General features: G+C 38.7%; 2 protein-coding genes across 2 annotated transcripts in view; one reads left to right on the top strand and one right to left on the bottom strand.

The window, feature by feature from the left end:
* Window positions 1–19,047, bottom strand: part of si:ch211-214p13.3 (nectin-1) — a 57,721-nt gene that overhangs the window by 11,597 nt on the left and 27,077 nt on the right. The gene's annotated exons all lie outside the window — the stretch shown is intronic.
* Window positions 593–11,949, top strand: LOC121522477. The gene is made up of 7 exons (XM_041806911.1): window positions 593–683; window positions 777–812; window positions 1,187–1,273; window positions 7,762–8,064; window positions 11,468–11,594; window positions 11,710–11,740; window positions 11,824–11,949. Exons 2-7 carry the CDS (start codon window positions 794–796, stop codon window positions 11,947–11,949), a joined length of 693 nt encoding a protein of 230 aa, XP_041662845.1. The 5' UTR covers window positions 593–683; window positions 777–793.

Here is a 19,047-nt window from a genome sequence, read left to right as displayed (position 1 = left end):
GTCTCCTGGAGTCAGCTGGGATGTGGCTCTTAAGAACACTGCAGCAGTGTTTGAGCTGTGGTTGACTGGCTAGCCCCACCTAAGGCCTGGATTCCTGGCAAGTCACTGTTGTGTTCAGCTGTCATGCCCTCTATACTGAAGGATAAGTCACAAAACAAGCTGAGACAAAGCAGACATTGATATAATGAAAATGCAAGCTTCCTTTTTATAGTCACTTGATGCGAGCTGACACAATGATACCTCAAACTTAAAAGTGAAAGGCTCACTTTGCATTTTCATTTGTGAGTTTTATAGTATCTGCCAAAATAAAGCTGCAAGGTCCGTTCAGCTGCACCTCTGCAGCCTTGATGGTTGCTACAGGATGTTTTTGAACATTTTCAAACAGGAAACTGAAACAGTGACCAAAAATGTTATACAGACTCTGAAAGGTGTTTTATACTGAACAGTACTGCTGATTTTCACCTAAGTTTCTGCAATACACTGTCTTCAATGAACATTCTGAGTAAAAGCTGCCAACGTGCTCTACGACCTTTAAGACAGACACAAAACAGTGAGGTCACAGACCACCAAAGACCCTGCAACACCTACTTCCTGGAAACTACTTCTTATGAGCCTTGGAAGGTAGCTTGGCCAAGTTTCAGCGGAAATCTTCATCTGCATGTGAGCTACTTTACTATCAACAGGTACTTGACATTTCCATATTCTTATAAATAATTTACCCTATGTTATATAACAAACAGCATTCAACAAACCAGCTCTTGTTGTTTGTGACTAAGGAACAAGAAAACAGCTGATGAAGATATTCACTACTGGTACAGTACATTTAACTTCATGCATCATATCGTACCGTGACTCAGAAATGCAGAGATCTTTATTATTTAAGCTGTATTATTAACAATTTCTCAATCAGATCTTTGAATATTTCTGTAATCTTGATTATATTCTGAAACTTGGTCATTTTTACTGTTCTACTCAGTGATGTCAACTTATGAAGTAATGATTAGTCACAGCCTTTTTTCTCTTGTAGACCAAAAGTGTTGATTCTGTGAGGCTTTACTGGTTGCAACAAAATACAAAAAATACAACAGAATATTCCAGTTTCTGTTTCTGTTTGCTCAGTTGAACATGTTAATCCCAGTCATCCATGTAAAAAGGAGCTTTACAGTAATGCTGTCTTTCTTTTAAGGTGGCATGGAGATTTTTAATAGATACACCAGCATCACCAAGGCCTTTTCTCTGATGTTTTTCACATGCTGGATTTTTTCATCAACAGGTAAATACATTTACACTTTTACAGGGAAATGACTATGTGCTTGAGGAAAACTTCACTTTTGACTGACACATATTTGTAAATTACATGTGACACCAAACATGGACGACTTAATTATATGTTCACATAAATTCTTATTTTTAAAAATATAAGGTGCTCATAAGTGAACCAAATAAGAAATTGGAAAGGGTTTTCATTGAACTAGGAGTTAGACTAGCAGTTTCCTTCTTTGCGGTCTTTAAGCTAGTGGGCTGGTGTCCAAAAATAGATTATAGAGTCATCTTCAGTGGGTTGTAAATGTATGCTTGGCAAAAAAGAAGATAAGACAATGAGGGTACATTTTTAAAAAGAATACTTGTTTAAGTCAACAAGGTGATTTTTGAAATGTTTGATTTGCTCTGGCTATTAGTTCTGTTTTGTACCCTCTGAGGTCCCAATTGCAGAAAAAAAAGAGAAACGTATCAGAAATGTGGGTTGCAGTTTGTCATGTAGGCTAAGCTAAGCTAACCAGCCATGGTACATTAGCATTTAATGTCATTATTGATTGAAATTTTTGTATCAAACATAGTAAAATAAAATAGTTGGGGTCCCTGCTCCTCCCTTCAAAAATGTCCAAATGGTATAGGAGAAAGAAAGATTAGGATGATGGAGGAGAAGAAAGCAAAGACATAGAGCAAAATGAGAATGATGGAGGAGAAGACAGCAGGGATAGAAAGCAAGATGAGGATCATGGAAGAGAAGAAAGCAGGGACATAGATGAGGATGAAGGAGGAGAAGAAGGCAGAGACAGAGAGCAAGATGAGGCTAATGGGGGAAGAGAAAGCAGGGACATAGAGCAAAATGAGGATGATAGAAGAGAAGAAGGCAGAGACAGGGAGCAAAATGAGGATCATGGAGGAGAAGAAAGCAGGGACAAAGAGCAAGATGAAGATGATGGAGGAGAAGAAAGCAGGGACAGAGAGAGATGAGGATGATGGAGAAGAAGGCAGAGACAGAGCAAGATGAGGCTAATGGAGGAGAAAAAGCAGGGATAGAGAGCAAAATGAGGGTGATGGAGGAGAAGAAAGCAGGGACAGAGAGCAAAAATAGGATTATAGTGCAGAAGAAGGCAGAGATTGAGAGCAAGATAAGGCTAATGGAGGAGAAGAAGGCAGAGTTTGAGAGCATGATGAGGATAATGGAGGAGGAGAAAGCAGGGATAGAATGCAAGATGAGTAGCCTATACAAAACAAGCTTATATGAAGGAAATAACAAAAGTAAATTTAATTCAAACAGAGAAAATGGCTCATTAAAATAATGAAATTATAGTTCAAAATACATAAAAATGCATAGATATTGGTAAAACATCAGCAACATTTTTTTGTTTGGTTTGCTGCCTTAGGGGGGGCTGTGTAATTTTCTTTCTGCAGGCCCAAACTACTAGCTACGCCCCTGCAACCTGCTGACTGTCGCTTAAGTTTAACCTGCATAACATGAATGTAGTGCTAAACAAAGTATTTTTAAAAATTAGGAAATGTGGGAGAGAAAGTGGGGAGAGTCATATATCAAACATGCAGCAGGAACCAAAGCTGATCCTTCATTGAGGACCTGAGCCTCAGTACATGGATGACTGCTCTACTACCTAACTGAGTTGAAGCTGCTCCATATTTCATATTTTATACAAGAAATGGTTTCCAAGCTGAAGTACTAGCCTTAATAAATCTTTTCCAATACTGTAGTCGATATCCACTATATTGCCAGAAGTATTCACTCACCTGCCTTTACTTGCATATGAATTTAAGTGACATTCTTTTCTTAATTAATAGGGTTTAATATGATGTCAGCCCACCCTTTGCAGCTATAACAGCTTCAACTCTTCTGGGAAGGCTTTCCACAAGGTTTAGGAGTGTGTTTATGGGTCAAGTTCATCCACACCAAACTCTCTCATCCATGTCTTATGGACCTTGCTTTGTGCACTGGTGCACAGTCATGTTGGAACAGGAAGGGGCCATCCCCAAACCGTTCCCACAAAGTTGGGAGCATGGAATTGTCCAAAATCTCTTGGTATGAAGCATTCAGAGTTCCTTTCACTGGAACTAAGGGGCAAAGCCCAGCTCCTGAGAAAAACAGCCCCACTCGATAATTCCCCCTCCACCAAACTTTACACTTGGCACAATGCAGTCAGACAAGTACCGTTCTCTTGCAACCGCATATCCCAACTCATCCATCAGATTGCCAGATGGAGAAGTGTGATTCGTCACTCCAGAGAATGTATCTCCACTGCTCTAGAGTCCAGTGGCAGCGTGCTTTACACCACTGCATCCGACGTTTTGCATTGCACTTGGTGATCTATGCTCGGCCATGGAAACCCATTCCATGAAGCTCTCTATGCACTGTTCTTGAGCTAATCTGAAGGCCACATGAAGTCTGAAGGTCTGTAGCAATTGACTCTGCAGAAAGTTGGCGACCTCTGTGCACAATGTGCCTCAGCATCCTTTTGGCAATATAGTGTAACTTTACAGCGTGGCACAAAGCTACTGTATGCTTATACACTCTATGATTTCAAGCCCATTCTGACTTGGGTTTGGAGTTGCACAGCTGTTTTTTATTTCCTTTGTGAACTTTGGCCAGCGTCCAAAATCACCATCATAATTAGGCACGCCTGTTGATGTGCCTTGTCCTCTTATCATAAAAGATATGCCAGTAGTGATGTGTCATTTGTGAGCCAGTTCAGTGAACCAGCTTTTTAGTGTGACAGATAAAAAGCTGTTGGATGGAGAGGAGAGATCCACCACAGCCAGTGTTGTTGGATGAAAATAAAATATGGTATGACTGGGTCAGATGTTTTATGTCTGGGAGGAGGAGAAGGAATTTTCTGAAGATGGTTGTCCATCCATTTTCTATTTCGCTTATCCCGTAAGCGTAATTATGGGGGCTAGGGGGTGGGGATGGGGGCTGGAGACTATACCAGTGGTCATTTGGTGAGAGGCGGGGTACACCCTGCACTGGTAAGAAAGTTGTTTCAGTCCTTATTTAAATTTTTTTCTCCCTTCCTCTCTTTTGATTTCTTTGTTTTATCTTTGTGGGTTTTATTAGCTGTTTATGTTTCTAATGTTTCTCTTTGTCTTTTCTGATACACTGTGAATTGCCTTCTTGCCAAAATGTGCTATTAAAAAACAAACTTGCCTTGCCGGCTTCCCTTCCTCTCATTTTTGATGTTATAAACCAGATCACTATCTCAACAGGGGCTTTTTAATAGATTAAAATTAGAACTAAAAAGTTCCTCAACTCCATATATTGCATGAGGAAGAGAAGACTAAGACTGGCTAAAATAGTCTTTGATGGTAAAAACTGATGAAAAGTGAGTTTGGTTTTTGTCACAGAGAACAAAAATGGAACTAAAATATTAGTACTGGACTGGTGGTCTTTTTAAAATCCAAGGTATTGCTCTCATGTGCTAGAGGGAGAGGTTGGGTAAGAGCTTTTAAGGTATACTAGTGTTTTCTTCAGTATACTCTAAATCAGTGGTTCTCAACCACTGTTCCCTCTAAGGGGTTTTGCTGCCCAATTGCACACTGCTCTCCACCTTTCTGCACAAAAGAAAAGAAAGTTGCGCACTCAAAATCCCCGACAAGTTTTTACTGTTATTTTCTATCTTTCATCAAAGGCGCATTAATAAAGAGTTGGATCTTTTATAATGGACTGATAACAAAAGGATTTAAGCCCTGATGTTTCTAACAGTGTGATTTCTCTGTAATGTGCTGTTATATTTGTGCAGGTAGAAGTCCTTTAGGACACCTGATTGTGATAAAGTTGATAAAGCATAAGAACAGAGCATGTGTTTTGTCTCATCCAAGATGTTCTAGATTTCAGTCTTTTTATATAAAACTGCAGGCTTTGTTAATGTCTGTTTTCACCTGAGGATAAGTTAGAATCCCAGTTTTCTTTCACATTTCAAAAGATTGTACATCCTTGAAATGTAAACCTTGATTAAAAATAAACAGGATTTCCAGACTTCAAAATTGTGGCTAGTGGATGAATGAATGGTGAAATTCATAACTTGAAGAGTGATTATTAATCATTATAATCATAGTCACTTGTAATGATATTTGGGGTTGGAGAAGTGATGCCATGGCACTGCCATGTGGACGTAGCATACACGTCAGATGTCGCCCACAGTTGATGAAGTAGGTGCTCAGGGGAGTCAAATGTCTGCTCAGGAGTTTTGAAAAGTAGAGGGAACATTGTTCTCAACTGGACCCACCAGTCTGTCTTACGACAAACCACGACCCAAGTTTAAAAAAAAGTTCAACAGCACGTTTGGCTGGTTGAATTTGTTGCAGTTAAAAGCATGATTGTACCAAAATAAATGATATTAAAAAAAAAAAGAAAAGTGGCCAAATTGAAAAGTTTGATATCTTCTTTTGCCATTATCATATGAAATTTTTTGACACTTTTCCAGAGATCTTGAGAGATTACTTCATGGGAAAAGTAGCATTTTCACTGCAAGAAAAGGAGATAAATTAGTTGAAATACTGCTCAAACATTGCCACCATTTTTCTTTCAAAGACACCTAGAAGCAACCCACTGAAAACTGCTCCTTGACCCACTTTAGGGTCCCAACTCCCCAGTTGAGAGCCACTGCTCTAAATAATTAAAGTACTGATCATGCAGTAATGATGGCATTCTACATTCAAATTCATATTACAATTAAACTAAAATGAATTTTCTGAAGACTAAAACTAAATTCTAAATAGCGGCCAATATTAAAAGTTCACCTCAGAATAACTGGATAATCTTCACTGATTGGTCACAGGCACCCTAGCTCAAATAAAGAGCTGAAATTCCCAACACTAACTGAATTTCTATATTTTTTTTTAGCTGCTTGTTGTGTTTGCTGGTGAAGCTATGTATATGTGTGTCATGGCAAGAGTGTTTCTTAAGGCACGAGTGTGGTTGTGGTACAAAGACACCTATATCTGGAAAGTCCAGTCACTGGTTAATCAGCATTCCTGGCTACCATTACACCTTAGAGAATTCACTATTGGATTGAGATCTAGGTGTCTTGGTGACCTCTCTCACTAGTCTCCTTCTTGCATGGTTGCTAAGTTTGTGAGGACAGCCTGATCTAGGCAGATTTACACATGTGCCATATTCCTTCCATTTCTTGATGATGGATTTTAATGGACTCCAGAGGAGGTTCAGCACCTTGAGGTTTTTTTTGTATCCATCCCCCGACTTATACTTTTCAATAACCTTTTCTCTGAGTTGCTTGGCATGTTCTTTTGTCCTCATGGTGTAATGGTAGCCAGGAAAACTGATTAACAAGTGACTCGGCCTTCCAGACACAGTTTTCTTCGTACTACAATTCACTGCACTCAGGTGATCTCCATTCCACTAAATGTGACACTACCAGCACCAATTGGCTGGACCTTTGTTGAAATAAGACAGTCACTTTAAAGGGGTGAATATTCATACAGTCACTTATTTTACCTTACAAATTTGTATTTATCATTACTTCGTAAGAATTTGTTTTCACCTTGGCATTAAAAAGGTTTTGTTGTAATTATTTTTGGTCGAAAAAGTCAATTACATTATTATTATGATTCAGCTCTGCAGCAGGTGTGGCACCAGGTTTACAAAACTGGATGGGTCAGTGTAATTTTGCATATGCCTGTGAATACAGAAAGGTCAAAAAGCTTCCCCCTCCTGGAGACTAATGTGCCCCATCCTTTTTTAAAGAAGACACTGCAGATGTTTGAAACATTCAGCCTACAATAAAGACAGCCTTGTCTTTACATGCGGAAACTGAAAAGTAGTTTATTAATCTCTTAATTGTTGAGAGTAAAGCATGAAGTTCTTATTGTCTGTTGCAGGAAATACACTCCTTGTTTATTAAGCTTTACTTAAGTGATGTTGTGAAATCGGACAAGCCTCCCTCAGCTTACGCAGAGTCACTCACCGTGCATGTGATCTATGTGGGAAAACTAGTGATAAAATCTAGAGGAATTTTATGTTTTCTTTCCTCTTCAAAAAGGCAAGTTCTGTCATCTGCTCAGTTAAGAAGTATGACATGCGTGTAATCGCGAACATGCTTGTAGTTTTACAAGTTTGGATAGCTTAATATGATATGATACTGTAGGTTATGACTCCACACCTGATAGCTGCATAGTAATGATGACTTTAAGTTTTCTCACAGGGAAAGCTGTATTTTAGGTGTTAAATGGCATCCAAAAAGCTACAGGGAAAGTGTTAAATCCCAGTCATTTTTAGGGTTGCCCATAAATGGACAAGTGTGTAAGCCCAGGCCCACAAGGACACACCTGCTGCACAGTGAAGCCCAGCTTTAGTCTCTCATTATTTAAACAGGTTAACAAAGCTGGAAACATGTTTGCACTGTGGTGTTAATCATGATGCTGACTGAATCAAATCACTTAAAATTAGAACAGTTCAGTTTAATGATGAACCATGTTGTGAGCTAAATTCCATTTGTATTTGTGTTTTCTTTACAGAAGGAGAGACTGTCTCAGCTGTGGCTGGCATCCCAGTGAGCCTGCACTGTATGAACACATCAATCAGCACCGTTAAACAACTAACATGGGAAATGGACAGCCTTCTGTTCAGTTTTATCCCTGGGAAAGCCCTACACGTCACTCCTGAAGCTCGGAGCCTGAACATTAATATGTCAAAATCAGAGGGGGAGCTGTATGCACTGATAATAGAGGAAGTTCAGATATCTCACTCTGGGAACTACACGTGTAAGACCACCACAGATGTGGGAGTATTGGAACAGACGTGGGAGCTGATAATTACAGGTGGGCTTGTCGATCCTTAGTTGTATCATTAGAGACGTCACGTTAAGCCTGTTACAACAAAGGAGTATAGAGAGAGGAGACACAGAAGCAGAGGGCGGATTTCAGTTAATAGAGCTAATATTTACATTTCAAAGGTTGGTATTTAGTACCTGCATGAACTGTATCGAGTAAACTTGTCCAGTCAGGTGTGGTTCATTAATCAACACTCACAAAAAGGATGCAAAGAGCTTCAGGGACATTTCCGTTTGAGTACTGACACCTTATCAGAGTACTGCCAAACAACACTATTCAATGAAATGGCATTTATCTTCTCTTGATTAAAACAGGAGCATCTGCAACATACTGGTGTAGAACAAGCTAAAATTTGAAACTGGATAGAAGCACATAATGGAAGGCAGTGTTAGTGCACATTTTTGAGAGATCAAATTTCATTTTCCGTATGAAACCATTATCTCACCCTAAAATGTAAACATAGTGACCTGTGGGTAGCAGCATCACTATGACTCCCTTCTCTGTGTTTAACAGTTTGCCATAAACACCCTCGCCATTTTTTGTTTGTTTATTGCAAGCAGGAACTCCGTGGCTGAAAAAGAAGCCAATGCAGAAACTGCAGTTCCTCCAGTGTCTACTTGAGTTAGGCTGCAGAAAAGCCACACATCCCATACTCAATCATGTTAAAAAGTGCAGATTTTTACATCAGAAATGAACATGTTTACTGTCTGACTTATATAATGATTATGGTTGGAATATTTCATGTGTATATGGACACACACACCGTACATGGGTGAATTTTTAAATTACTTGATACTGGTAAAGCATAGTTAGGGGTATGACTAATAAATGTAACTGCAAGCCAGAATGTGGCAGATGTTTATCAGGAGGCTGAAGACCCGCCTCAGCTCCACCTCCTTGTAAGTGGGTTGATATGAGGTCAGTATGAGTCAGTGTTTTCAATATTGCAGCTGCCACAGATTGGACTCAAAACCTCCTTTGATCACCACATTTTTAATGACACTCAGGTTTTGCCCAGTATTTTCAGTCTCTGGTCTTGAACCAGAAATGACTATTAGAGAGTGTTTAAAATAACTCAAATACATACATAAGCTTATTGACAAGCTAACTGGTTAACAAGATACCAAGCAAAAACTGGAGTGTTGAATTCTCAGGGTTAAAGACCCTGTAAAGTGAAATCCAAAATTTTTGTCTTAACACACTAGATATGTTGGAATTCGGTTGCTGTAAACATTTGAAAAATTGAGATCTACATGTGACTGAATTTTGGATATAGATCATTAGAAAGTTTTCTACCTCTTTCCTGGTTTAATTTGGGTGGGGCTTATGATGTGATGAGCCCACAGTGGGGGAATGACCCCGCCCCTCCAACACAACAATATAAAATCACAGAGCAGTTCATCTCAGTACAGTCTGTTGTTAGCTGATGTCACTGCCTTTTGGAAAGTTAACAGTCAGTTAAATGCTGTTTTTTTTGTCCCAAATCTATCAGCCACAGCAGCCACTGGATCATTTAAAGTATCATAACAGAGGTTTGAGCCAGAAAATGGACTTTGTCTCTTCTCTGATACAGAGCCAAGCAGCTGCGCTCTGAATTCAGATTATAACATTTTTTATATTTGAGAGGATCGTGTTTCTGAGTAGGCGGGGCTTCATCTCATTCAGACACGCCCACACCATCCTGGAGCAGATTTTACTGCCTAATTTTTCCTGATTTTGAAGCTTAATTTTATTAACTTAATATTTCAGAGTTGATTTTGACTCCTGAAGTGTAATTTTAACTCCATTCTGAGTTTTGGCGTTATTGGACAATTTGACAGTGTTAAGCCAAGTCATTAGAGTCAATTGATCTAAGCTCTGTCCACTGCCATTTAAAATCTTGGGGGCATAGTTTTCCAATTATGCCCTTGGGTAGAGTGTTTAGATGTGTTAAGATGTTGCCTGTAGTACATCGATGACTGCTTGGAATGCTTTGCCTATGCTTTGTGAATTATTGTTCTTTTTTATGTAAATCACTTCTGCATCATGAATGAAGTTATCCACTGAGGTGGTCGCTTCCTGCTTGTGGCAGGGGATGGGCTATGAAAAAGGGGGTGGGGGGGTTGCTGACTCTTAATTAAATGAAAAGTGTTAGATTCAATACTACAGGAGTTGAATTAACTTACATTTTTAAATGCAAACCCATGCCCCAACCCTGTTTTTTATGCTGTAATTTCAGAGCATTTTAAAATGGAAGTCTTTGAGTGCTGACTCACTGTAGCTGACCCCAAGTGGCCACACTTAAAAAAACCAACATGGGTGTCTGTTACATGAACCTAAGTCTAATATGTAGCTTCTACTATACAAAATCAAGTTTTATGGTTGAACACTTTCAAATCATGTAGTTTTAACATAACATGCAACAACTTAAAATTTACTAGACTAATTCATGTTAACACAACCTAATTCCAATGAGTTAAAACTACAAATCACCTCTGCTTACAACTCCAGACCAGTAGGTGGCAGTAATGTGTATATTCTTGATTAGGAGTACCCCTCTCTATTTTATATCAGTCGAAGGCCATGGTAAAAGGTGTGTCCCTCCCCCCTCCCTGGCAAAGCTGACTCAACTCATAATCATATTGTGGAGATCAGGAAGCAGTCGCCTGGAGCAGGGACTTCTGGGATTGTTTTGTGCAAAAGAATTCACTCTTCTACTGTTCTACAATGTTCATATTTCATTGCAAAGTTATAATAATGCATGTTTTGTTTATTGGTTCATGTTTTTAGGGGAAAATGGTTTTCCAAGTATGACACCATGAGTGAGGGGGTTAATGGTGCAGACTACCCTACCTGTACATGTCTATATTTGTGGTCTCGATAAAATATGGTTGTTTATGTTTAGTACATAAGCACTTGTTACACTCATTCAACTTGTGTAGGGCCATTCCTCATCACAGCTTGCCACACTATCAAGGAAGTTCAATTCATATACCTCTAAAAATAAAAAATATCTGGGATTTATATAGCGCCTTTCAAGAAACCCAAGGACACTTTACAAGAACAAGTCAAGTGGGTCTGAACCATGATAATTGAGTAACAGCAACACAAATACATCATTTTGACCCAACATATTTACATTTAGGTCACTCAACAAAATTGTTTCTGGCTAAGTTAACGCATTTTACTTGGGTGGAACCACTTTCCATAATTTTATTAAGTTCACTGAGCAAGTTATTTTTTTGAGTGCATTTAAAGGAACAGCAGGGTTTACTCTGGGGGAAGGGGCGTATTGCATTCAGTCATTTTGCTGGCCCAGTTACTGCTTCTATTTCTACAAACAAAAGTCAAGTGTGACCTAATCTGATGGCACTGATCTTTCAATGTAATTAATGTCATTTTTTTCTCGCAGAGTCCAAGGAAGAAAAACACTTGAACAAGCTTGTGATAGCAGCGGCAGTCGCTGTTCCCTGTGTGTGTGTCCTGGTCTTTATCACAACATTAACCATCATAATAAAAGCCTGCAAAAGGCAAACAGGGTAAGTTGTCTCTACCTGATTCTGTGCTCAAAGATGTATGGCTAATAGCGCCATACTGCAAGACTATAACCAACTTGTCCCCCTTTTTTTTTTTTTTTTTTTTTTTTTTTTACAGAGGCAGTGTTTACACTTTCCCTGAAGAAATGGTAAAAAAAAAAATCTCACTTTCTGTAGATTAAGGACTACTCAAAAGTGAACAATGACTAATCTTTGTTCCTTTTGTTTTAAGCAAGGGCCAAGAGAGGAAATCTACGAAAACTGTCTGGAAAAGCGTTTCTCTAATCAGCAACATCAGAATAAACCCAGGGCTCACCGACGTGGAGTGGATCCAGAAACTTACAGGACAGGACTGTAAAGAAGAAGTGATTAGAATTTGTTAAATAAAAATACTGGAAATGCACATCCGAATTATACCGATGTCTTCAAGAGCACATCAGATCACAAAAGGATGAATTTTAAAAAATCCTGTCTTGTGTTACATTCACTTGCCATCATTTATAGCTTTCTATATTATTTTTTATCATTTTTTTCACAGAATTCTGTACTGCTAATCAAATGTATTGTATGAGTATTAATATAATAATATATTAAAAACTAACATCTATTTCATGGGATATCAGTGACTCCTGCCTTTATAAATGCTCAAAATTTCTGCACTATGCCCGCCTTCTAGTTAATAAAATGGTTGTTGAGAAAATGGAAAATTTGCTTTTGGATACCAACTGCTCAAAGGGGTAATTTTTGGTTTTAACAGGACACCTCTCAGTATTTCAGAGAGAAAATAGAGCAAAAAAATCATAATTCATACTCAAAAACAAGACAAATTATGGTTAAGATATGAAAGTGTGGCGCAGTGATCATCAATTAGCGGCCTGTGGGCCATAACAGGCCCTCAAAGCTCCCCATCCAAGCCCCAAAACATAAAAATGTGTAGATAAAAAAGATGCCATGGGGTTCTTTTGTCCTTACATGCCTACAGCGATTAAATCAACCCCAGAACAATCAAGAATGTAACACATATACAGTATATATAAGGAATGACTGAACATTTGATCTGACTTTTACAGAACTCTGTGAAACAAGTCCTGGTCAAATCTGCAGCTTTCTTTGTCATCTTTTCACTTCAGGCTCTTGGAGAATAGTTTTCCTGCTGGAGAATCATAACAAATCACCTGCTTCCTGCACATGTTTCTCACCGATTAGGACAGAAATTTGTAGTTAAAACATTTTTATCACACCCTCACAGGTGGCTGCTGTTCAGGTGTTAGGAGCTAATATCCCCATTAATACCAAAAAATTACTTAAGGTGTTGAAAGAAAATACAACAACTAAAACAATAAAATGTTAATTAGATTAAAATTTACACTGGTTAATTTGAATGTCCAGCCCCCAAAGAATCTGTCAAGGCAGGTACAAATGTAGTTGATGAACTACAGTGTAAGGAGTGAAAAACGATGGTGAAACTGAAAAGATATTGTATGCAAGTTCTTGTGGAAAAGTCCCTCTGATTCCAGAGCTACAGCACAGTTCACCTAAAAGCTCATTTGTTCCTGTCCTACATTACTGAGGGGATTTTTGTTGCCATTAGACAAGCTTCCTGTCAGCTGCTATTGGCTGTTGGTGTTATCAGGGACAGGCTTTGCTATGCTTCTGTTCTTTTCCTTCACTGTGCCTGTGTATTTAGCTTTAGCTTAGCTGTTTGAAAGTATGGTAAACAAAACCTGAGTTCACACATGCAACACACATGGAGGAGACAAACATCCTAGTACTGTTAAGGATGGTATGTGTAGAGTACACAATGAGGGAAAAAAGGAAGCAACTGGTCTTCAGCCATGTCTTTATTTTTTAAGCTTAGAAAAAAGCACAGTACACAATGCAAAAAGGAAGAAAAAATGACCAAAAAATACAAATTAAAATACATTAAGTTCACAAAAATAACTTTAAAAATGAAGGAGCCCAAAGAAGCCAAACTGCAAGAATACTGAAAGCAACATTTCAAAGGAAACTACCACAGTACACTACAAAGAAACAATGATTATCAAGGTTTTACAGGACTGAAAAAAGCTGCAGCTGAAACACAAACAATATGAAGTATAACTGTGGACAAGGTACCAAAAAAAAACCCAAATAAACAAAAAAAAAACCCCACAATCTTACTTTTTTGGCACCTTTCTGTTTGGGTACTAAACATACCTCCCGGATCCTCACAGGTGGACTCAATGGCGACTCACTGCAGTCTGCTGATTGGTTGAAAGCTGGTATCCATAAATTCACACCGTTAAACTTACAGTTTCACTACAAGGTGTTAAAGGGATAGTTCTGTATTTTTGAAGTTGGATTATATGACATACTTGGCAATCATTGTGCCTTCAGCCTCCAATGATTTCAGTGAGCTTTGCCTCTTCAAACAGGTAAACTCAGGGAAGCTAGGCTATAGAGTAGCTCAGTGGTTCCCAACCTTTTTTTCCTTTGAGTCCCCCCTGCTTGTATCTGAGAAAACTTGAGCCCCCCCCAGGATGGACACAGAAAAAAATAATGATACTTTGTGGCCAAAATTAACATAAATTTTAATTTTGTAAATCCAAACAAGGTAGCCCTAAACACAAGTTATTTTACCCAACAACCACTGTATGAATTATTTATAAGTGTTACACCATGATTCCTGTTGATATGTACAAATCTAATTTTAACAACTTCAGGGCAGATAGAGCTTCACGCCCCACCTGAGATCTCTGGTGCCTCCCTAAGGGGGGTCCTGGACCCTATGTTGGGAACCAAGGGTGTAGCAGATGGGTACAGTTACTTTTGGTAATCAAGCAAGTTTTTTTTTCTTAAAGATTTATTTATATATTTTTGGAATTTTTACAGCCTTTATTTGACAGAGAAGGACAGTGGATAGAGTCGGAAATGGGCAAGAATGGGGGGAGACATGCGGCATAGGGCCACAGGCCGGATTCGAACCCGGCTGCCCGCATACATGGGTCGCGCCTTGGACAGCTAGGCCATCTGAGCACCCATTAAGTGAGTTTTGGGAAAAAATAGGCTAAGAAACAGTGCTTGCTCAATTATACACTATATTAGAAATTTTAGAAGAATTAAATTTTTTTTTACCCAGAAAGCTTCTGTTTTTGTCACTATTTTTAAATACAAGCTTCAACTACCAGCTACATGCTCCTCCACCTTAGCGTATCTGAACAGCTGCTCATGTCTGAAGGTTTCATTAGAGGAATCAACATCAAATTAGGCTTATACTAGTCATTTCAGCTCAGTTTTTAACTTCAGCAGCTGAAACAGAGTTTTCAAATGGTAAGGATATCACGGTGACCGTAGCTTGTTGAATTATCAGCCATTATAAGAATAAAAGCCACAGCTATAAACTTGCTTGGATGATAAATTTTCATTCAGCTCTTCTGGTTGGGGTAAGTTTCTCTTACTTATCCTCAGAAAGTTGAAGAAGATCCATTTAATGCTGGTGTCCATTAAGGAATGGGAACTCCGAATGGGGAGTGATGCAGCCCGCAGGTGTATGTGAGACGCTATCCTTGATCAGACATGTCCTGAAGTGTTGTAAAGTCCCACTCATGACAAGAGTAGCTGTCGTGGATATGGGCTCACAGTTTCCACACCTATACCAACAGGTAATTTTGGATCTCTCCTGCATGACTCCCCCTTTCTTTCTCTCTGTCAAGTCCACAGTGAAGGATACAGTAGCACCAAAGAGTCAAAATCACTCATGTTAGTGATTTTTAATTTTTTTTTTTTGGACAAACCTATTGTCTTTCCCTCTGATGATTACAACAGACCAAAAACAGCTGTTCAGATATGCTGAGGTGGAGGAGCACATAGCCAGTAGCCGAAGCTCGCATTAAACAATAGTGCCACACATAGGAGGCTTTCTGGGTGAAAAATGAAACACTACCAAAATTTTGGAGAGGGACCTGGATGCAGCTGAGGACCTCCACTTCACACTGGAAGTCACTTAAATTGACGTCTTCTTCGTTGTTTTCTTCGTATATGAATGTTCTTTATGTATACATGTGTTTATGTGTATATGTATATAGTGTATTAAATTGTATATAAACGAGTGAATCATGTAAAAAATGTCTGTATGTATGAAGAAATAAGTTTTCTTAGCGCATCGCTGCCATATTTAAAGAGGTCTGTCACATGAGACACAAGTTACAAAATAATATGTGAGTTTTCAGACTAAAAAGCACAGCGATTGCATTATAGTAATTTTAATGAATTGATTTATGATCCAAATTCCCATATTACTGATCACAGACATAATATTCGACGGGAGATTGGCTGGCTGGCCAGACGTTGATGTCCCGCCATGTTGCCAGAGGCATATCCTCTACGATATTCAATATAAGTAGACAAGGAATGTGCAAGTTTTCATTTTTCAGCATAAAAGGCTCAAACTATAAGATTAAATCAATTTTAATGAATCATTTACATGCCATGATCCGTATCAATATATGGGTATGTATGTATATATTATATATGAATCATATGCATATACATAATTCAAAAAATATCTTTATTAATCATATACATATGTATTATATTGTATATATTATATATCATAATTTATATATAATCATAATTTAAAAAAATCTAAAAAGCAGATTCTGCTTTTATAGTGCACTATTATTACTTATTCAATATGGATCACTGATTATAAATGATTCAAGAAAATCAATTTAATCTCATGGTTTGAGCTCTTTATTCCAAAAACTTGCACATTCCTTGTCTACTTGTATTGCATTACCTAGCGGACCTTCCTCTGGCAACATAGCGGCAACGTCTGGCCAGCCGACCAATAGCCCATTGCATATCATGTCTCTGCACAGTGATATGTGAATTTGGATCATAAATCAATTGAAAACTAATGTCATGTTATCGCTGTGCCTGTTAATCCAAAAGCTTGTGTATTTTCGTCTACTTGTATTTCCTTGTGTGGTTGACCTGCCTTGACTAATATGGTGGCGATGCACAAAGAAAACAAAAAAGACGTTCAGTTGAAATGAAGTCTTAGAAGACAAGAAAGATATGGCAGCGATAGTCTGACTTCTGGTGTGAAGCTGAGGTCCTCAGCTGCATCCAGGCACTCTTGAAATTTTGACATAGTTTACACTTAAGCCGGTATTGTTTTTTGGCCCATCTTTACCTTGAATTCACTAAATTAAGCAGAGCAACTGTACCCATCTGCTATGCTGTATAGCCATCCTGTTTGAAGAAGCAATGCTCACTAAAATTAGTGTAGGCTAATGCTCACTTCTATCGCCAAGTCCCTAATACAACCCAACTTCAAAAATACAGAAATATCCCCACACGTTTCAAACATAAGATGGCTTTGATTCAGCCTGATGTTGTTGCCATGGCATGCAGCTTGTATGGTTGAGAATGATAAACTTCATATCATTTCTCATCACTGATTTACCCCTCGAAAGTAGAATTTAAGTGTTTTTAAGCTAGCCTTGCCATGGGTCATACTGCAGCCAGAGGAGACCAGAGCATGCTGCCGCGGTGCTGTGCCATCCCGGGATGCACATGTATACATCAGCAACTTCTATTTGCTGTTTGAAAAATTAGCAAGACATCAGTAACATGATAAGACATTTATCGTAAACATGCAATTGTTCCCTCTCTCTGCATCCCCTTTTTCTCTCTTCATGTTTTCTCCCAACCCTTCTCAACCCCTGTGCTGCTTTGGCAAATGGCTGTTCAACATGAGCACAGTAGTACTTTAGGTTTCTGCCCATTAAAGGGAAGGTTTGTTTCCTCGCCACTGTAACGTTGCTTTATGCTGAACTCATGGTGACTAATGCTGGGTCCTTATAATTTATCAAAGAGTACAATCTATGTCTTGACATAACTTTGGCTATGAATTGGCACTATACAAATGAAGACAGATTGATTGATCTCATCTCATTTCAACTTCCTCTGCAAGCGTGGTAAAGACAGACAAATACAATATGTGGCACGTTTTGAACCGCTTTGCTTCCCATTCTGTTATAAACATGTTTTTGATGGAAACTGTGATGCACTATCAAATAAACCTTGAGGTACTGGTTGGATTAGTAGTAGTGATGTTTTTTTCTGCAAAAAAGACAGCTTTTTATGAGAACAACAGCAGCAGACTCCCATGAGCAAAGTCCAAAAAAGCCAAAACAGTTTTAAATTAAAAGGGTGTTGAAAAACAAGCTCTTAGTACTGAGCTGAGCCTAATAACAGCCTCTAAATTGAGCCAGAATTCCCATCAATGCGAGCAAAGCTGGATGGAGATTGGCTATGGAAAAGCAAAGATCAGCGTTTAGTGTATAAAACCATGCCAAACCATACTGAACTAAACCAGAACGATTAAATAAAGGTTAAATAAACAAAAACTCAAAAAAAAAGACTGGACCAAAAGTAAATACTCCTCTGATTTACAACTATGCTCCAGATACCAAATTACCAACAAATTGCTTTGTTTACTTCATTGTGACTCTACAGGAAACACTTTAGTCAGAGACCTAAAATGCAGCAGCTAATTTAACTTCAAGCCTCTGACCTCAAGTTGATTTACTGCTTCTTTATGCTTTTTCTTAATGCTTATTTGACTTCAATGTTTCTTATGTTAAAAAAGGGAACAGATTAAAAAAAAAAACACCAAGTGACACTGGTATCGTGTGTCTGCATTATATAGGACAGTGGATAGAGTCGGAAACAGGGTCAAGAGTGGGGGAGAGACATGTGGTAAAGGGCCTCAGGCTGGATTTGAACCTGGGCCACCCGCGTACATGGGGAGCACCTTTAACCACTAGGCCACCTGCTCCCTGGATTGTTTTAAAGTTTTGTATAAAAAACTTTAGTGTAGTAGAAAGCAGTAGTAAAATATTCCAACTCAAGATTAAAAGCTTAGAGAAATCTACTCTCAGCAAATCAAAGCACTTCTATCAGGAATAACAACTGTCTACGTCCTACCTTTGGCTCTTGGCCCTACAAAAACATTCTACCTAGACTGTTATGAGTCTCTATTTACATTTTCTTTCCAGTAGAGTTTTTCAGTCAGTTGTGTGTTGATTTGAAAGGAAAGAAGGTGGAGAATTTCTCATAAAGAACATGTCCCATACACTAGAGTATGGGATGAGTCCTTCATGGTTTTCAACATAAATAACTTGTTGACCTTGCCTCACAGCAGTACATTGATGGTGGCTTAGCATCATGACAAAAAATACACAATGAATATCCAGTCATGTGCCTAAGTTTTAGGAATGTAGGGTGCTAAGGATTCATCACAGGTAATAAAGCCACAAGCCAGGGCTGCAGAAGAGGGGCAGGGTGGTCAGACATGTGTGTCATTCACCAGTCAAGGTCAAGCACAACAGCATTTCTTTTTTTTCCCTGGGCCTTTTTACACCTGCTAATATGCCCAGATTCTACCAGTGGCTTTAGGGCACTTGGG

The sequence above is a fragment of the Cheilinus undulatus genome, linkage group 15 (genome assembly GCF_018320785.1).
Source record: "Cheilinus undulatus linkage group 15, ASM1832078v1, whole genome shotgun sequence".
Lineage (NCBI taxonomy): Eukaryota > Metazoa > Chordata > Actinopteri > Labriformes > Labridae > Cheilinus > Cheilinus undulatus.
This window is presented reverse-complemented; position numbering and strand designations above follow the sequence as displayed.